Source organism: Arachis stenosperma, chromosome 1 (genome assembly GCF_014773155.1).
Source record: "Arachis stenosperma cultivar V10309 chromosome 1, arast.V10309.gnm1.PFL2, whole genome shotgun sequence".
NCBI lineage: Eukaryota > Viridiplantae > Streptophyta > Magnoliopsida > Fabales > Fabaceae > Arachis > Arachis stenosperma.
Genome location: NC_080377.1, coordinates 119,109,596 through 119,113,990, shown reverse-complemented (window position 1 = coordinate 119,113,990; position 4,395 = coordinate 119,109,596). Strand labels below are relative to the sequence as shown.

Here is a 4,395-nt window from a genome sequence, read left to right as displayed (position 1 = left end):
ACTCTTCCATTCTCTCACTTCACTCCTTCTCCCTAAAATTTTCTCTCATTTCATCTTTGTTCTTATAGATCAAACTCCTCTTTCTCTCTGACACAATTTTCTTCTTCCTCTCTTTCAAACTCTTCTTCTCCCCTAGAATTTCCCTTGCTATTTCTCTGGAAAATAAATAAACAAACAAAAGAAGCATGAGAGCTTTTGCAGAGTAATGTGTATGAGCACCATAGTTTCAAGGAACCACCCGTTTTAAATTTCTGTTGTTCCTTATGAGGTTGCAGTGCACAGTTTTCTCGTTTTCCACAATGCAGAGTGGAATCTCATCCTTCTGGGGATTTCACTAGCTAATTTTGAAATCCATCACTGGCTAGTAGTGTAGAATGCAACCCCCTTTAAACCCTAACTTTGCTCAAGTGGTCAATTCATTTTACGAGGATTTGACCCTTTTGTGTTCCTAAGTCCATCAAGCTTCAAGCTTTTCCGTATTCTGAGCTGATTTGAGATTTTGTATCTTTGAGAAAATGAGGGTCCAGTGTCTTAATGGCTCTCAAATTGAGGGATTTTTGGTTGGCCCTGAGTGTGTACTCGGTTGATTTGAGGATTCTGAGTGATACTCCGGGTTCATTTTGGTGGAAGAAAACCCGAGATCTGTGTTGAAAGTGCTGGAAGCTATATAAGTCAGCAGTGTGCACGCCAGGTGTTTGCTAATGTGTACCAGTGACTCTTGAGCTTCCAAATGATTAAAAAAAGTACGGGGTTTCAGTGAATTTCGTCTCCGGTAAGTGATGATGGATATTTAGAGCTTGAAGAATCCACTGGACGTGTGAGTTATTGGTGAAGTTGAAATTTTGAAGGAGGTTATTTTGGTGGGTTGTTGAAAAAGCAAAGAGATTTTGTGTTCAATAATGTCGGGGGCTCCTAGATTGAGGTCTATGAATGTTGCTGATTCAGAGGCAAGGCCTGTGCTTGTACCAGCTGGGAACAAGACAGGGTCTTTTGGTTCAAGGAAACCAGCTACAAAGCCACTGAGGAAGGCTGAGAAATCCAGGAACGAGGTTGCTTCGGCGAAGGAGAAGAAACCATGTGAATTGTCCTCAGCTGTGAATCCCTCACCTTCTCCTCAGTCACACTCTGCAAGTGTTTCTTCTGTGCTTCGCAGGCATGAGCAATTGCTGCACTGTAATTTGTCTCTGAATGCTTCATGCTCATCTGATGCATCCACAGACTCGTTCCACAGCCGAGCTTCGACTGGGAGATTGACAAGGTCTAATAGCTTGGGAGTTCCAAGGAAACGGTCTGTGTCAAAGCCTAGAAGTGTTGCTTCTGATGGTGTGTTGGAATCTGCCCCTGATGGTTCACAGTCCAAGAAGAGGTGTGCTTGGGTCACTCATAATACCGGTTTGTTCTTCTTCTATCACTTTCTTTTCATTCTTAAGAAGACATATATACTAATGTTAATAACATCATGGAACTTTTATGATTGTTTTAAATGCTGATGACTCTCACAAATATTTACATTGATCATTTCCATTGAACTTCTGGCCAGGATGAGTTTCAGTTGTTGAGGATTTTGATTTTACTATATATGTATTCACTTGGATATCATTTTATACTTTGTATATAGTTCGATGTCAAATTAGAAATTGAGAATGAATTCTGGTTTATTTAAGGTGTGTTTTCAGAGAAGTGAATACTTTTTGTTTGCTTGTGCTTCTGAGCTTCATTTATGGGCAAATAAATATAATAGGACATGAATGGGCATGTGCCTTGCTTTCATGGGTTAGTTGTTTTTCTCTTTGAAGAGAAAACTGGGAATTCCAATTGTATTGTTGATATAAACCTGATATGGATGACAGTAGAGATTAAGAAAACAAGTCCTGAACAATAATGGAATTTATTCATGTTGTTTCTAACTATTTTTACTTGGTGATAATCTAGAACCATGGTATGCTACTTTCCATGACGAAGAATGGGGTGTTCCAGTACACGACGACAAGTATGTGATGCAAATGAAAATAATATTATGTTAGTTGGAAAATGCATGAGTGTTGTCCGTTTAGATTTTTCTTGACTCTTTTTGGCTCATGTAGGAAACTATTTGAGCTTCTTGTTCTTTCCAGTGCTCTGTCTGAGCTCACTTGGCCAGCCATTCTGAGCAAAAGGCACATTTTTAGGTAAGATCTATCTAGAAGTTATATATATATTAAAAAAAGTTTTCCATTATGAGCCTCTGATATGCGAATTGCAATAGTTTGCTGTTATGTCAGCTGAAGGCTATTTTTTGCAGTGGCTTTATTAGCATCATTTTTGTTAACAAGGTTCTTTGCAGGGAAGTTTTTGCAGACTTTGATCCCATTGCTGTGTCGAAGTTAAACGAGAAGAAGTTGATGGCGCCAGGAACTGCTGCTACCTCCTTACTTTCAGAGCTTAAATTGCGAGCCACAATTGAGAATGCCCGTCAAATATCAAAGGTAGATTAGTTTTCTCTTGTCTTGTACAAATTTCATAATGGAATATGAACATTTCGTTCATAAGCACTTATTAATTATTTTATAAGAAAATGATTTATCAGTTGCTGGATCATTGGAAGCTAACAGAATAATGTGATAGGCTTGGTCGCGTTTAACTACCGTTACCTAAACCCAATTTTCTAAATTAGGTGTATCTGGATTTAATAATATGTCTGGGGTATAAAAAGGGTTTTCACTAACTGAAGGCATTCCAACCTGTTTATCCTCGATAGGATATGCTAGCAAGGAAAGAAGTCAACTAATTAATATGTTGCTAGTTTGGAGGCTTAATTTTTTTTTTCAAAATGTTGTTGCCTTGTTTTCTTCATTGATCTCTAGGAGAACTACCTAATAAGACAAGCTAGTAGGAGAAAAATCGGAAATGTTTGGTAACAAAAAAAAATTAGTCAAAAATAGTTAGAACTTGACTTATTTAACATTTATTAATTGTTGCTAGAATTAATGAATGTTAAATAAGACAAGTTTTGGCTATTTTTTTTTGTCTCCCTCGCATTACCATAGTAAAATATGTTTTAAAAAAATAAAAGAAACTGAATGCATTAATGGCATTAATGAATTATACTGCTTGCACTTTCATTTTTCACGAACTGTTTACAAACAGTTGTATATCATATGACTGCGCTTGAGTCATAAAATTGTGGACCCACTTGAACATAAATGCTAGAATTGTATAGTTCAATTCTGTTCTGATAACTGACACATTTTACCCCTCTCTCTCTCTCTCTCACACACACACAGAGTTTAATCTTAAGTAATTGAGTGTAACTGTAAATTTCTAACTCATTAATATGAGTAGGATATCAAAATTTTGTTGTTCAATTGAATAGTTTTATCTTCTTTATCTTTTCTTCCCCTTTGATGAGGGTTTGAATGACCTAAGATTGGTGTTTAATGATCATTTGATCAGGTAGGTTAGGTAATAAAGGTAATTGGGTTGTGGTCCTGCTCCTTATTCAATTTGCATGACCCATATGGGGCAAACCATGATATTAATCTATCGTACAACTTGAGCTTCTTGTAACCTAATTTGCAACAGTGATATGCAACCTAATTATTTGGATTCTTTAACTAGCCACATGCTTAGCTGTTATGTCCCAACTCACCTATCTAACCTTGATACTTTTTCCCAACCTATTAGACACAACAAGGCCCCCTTTATTTTTCACTGAACTGCCATAATTGCATTCTTTCATAATTTGCACTATGGCTATGATTATCATTGCAACTAACTCTTTACAGGTTTTGCTGATTCCAGGTCATAGAGGAGTTTGGGTCATTCGACAAGTATATTTGGAGTTTTGTGAACCACAAGCCTATAGTTAGCAGGTTCCGGTATCCACGACAGGTTCCTGTTAAGACACCAAAAGCTGATGTTATTAGCAAAGACCTTGTGAGGAGGGGGTTCCGCAGCGTGGGACCTACCGTCGTATACTCCTTCATGCAGGTTGTGGGGTTAACAAATGACCACCTCATCAGTTGCTTTAGATTTCAGGAGTGTATAGCTGCAGCAGAACGCAAAGAAGAGAATGCCATCAAGGATGATACTCAACAAAAGGAGACTGATAATGTGATGCAAGCTGATCTCTCCATTGCCATTGATGCTTTGAATTTCTCCTCAGAAGGAATTGTGTGATGGTTCCTTTTGGACCAAATTTGTGTTACTTATCAGCCTTACATTCAGTAATGATCATGTTGTAGCATTTTGTGTATCAATCTCATGGAGTCCCTAAGAGCACAGTTAAATTGAATTTAGACCGATTGGGGTGCCCATATTGTTGTATGATGCTTTAGGGAATCCTTTAGAAATTGGTGTACAATTTTTTGTACAGTAAAAAATATCAGTGATTAGAATTTTCTTTTAAACCAGTGG

The 4,395-nt window shown here is 37.4% G+C and overlaps 1 protein-coding gene across 1 annotated transcript; it reads left to right on the top strand.

Annotated features, from left to right (window-relative positions):
* LOC130962694 (uncharacterized) lies at positions 1-4,395 on the top strand. The gene is made up of 5 exons (XM_057888895.1): positions 1-1,392; positions 1,933-1,990; positions 2,085-2,168; positions 2,324-2,465; positions 3,781-4,395. The coding sequence occupies exons 1-5, from the start codon at positions 900-902 to the stop codon at positions 4,156-4,158; spliced, it is 1,155 nt and encodes a 384-aa protein (XP_057744878.1). The 5' UTR covers positions 1-899; the 3' UTR covers positions 4,159-4,395.

Excerpts from the sequence above, each read along its gene's own strand:
- LOC130962694 (XM_057888895.1), top strand. The coding sequence starts at position 900 with ATGTCGGGGGCTCCTAGATTGAGGTCTATGAATGTTGCTGATTCAGAG. Across the intron at positions 1,393-1,932 it reads TTGGGTCACTCATAATACCG|AACCATGGTATGCTACTTTC; the intron begins GTTTGTTCTTCT and ends GTGATAATCTAG. Across the intron at positions 1,991-2,084 it reads GTTCCAGTACACGACGACAA|GAAACTATTTGAGCTTCTTG; the intron begins GTATGTGATGCA and ends TGGCTCATGTAG.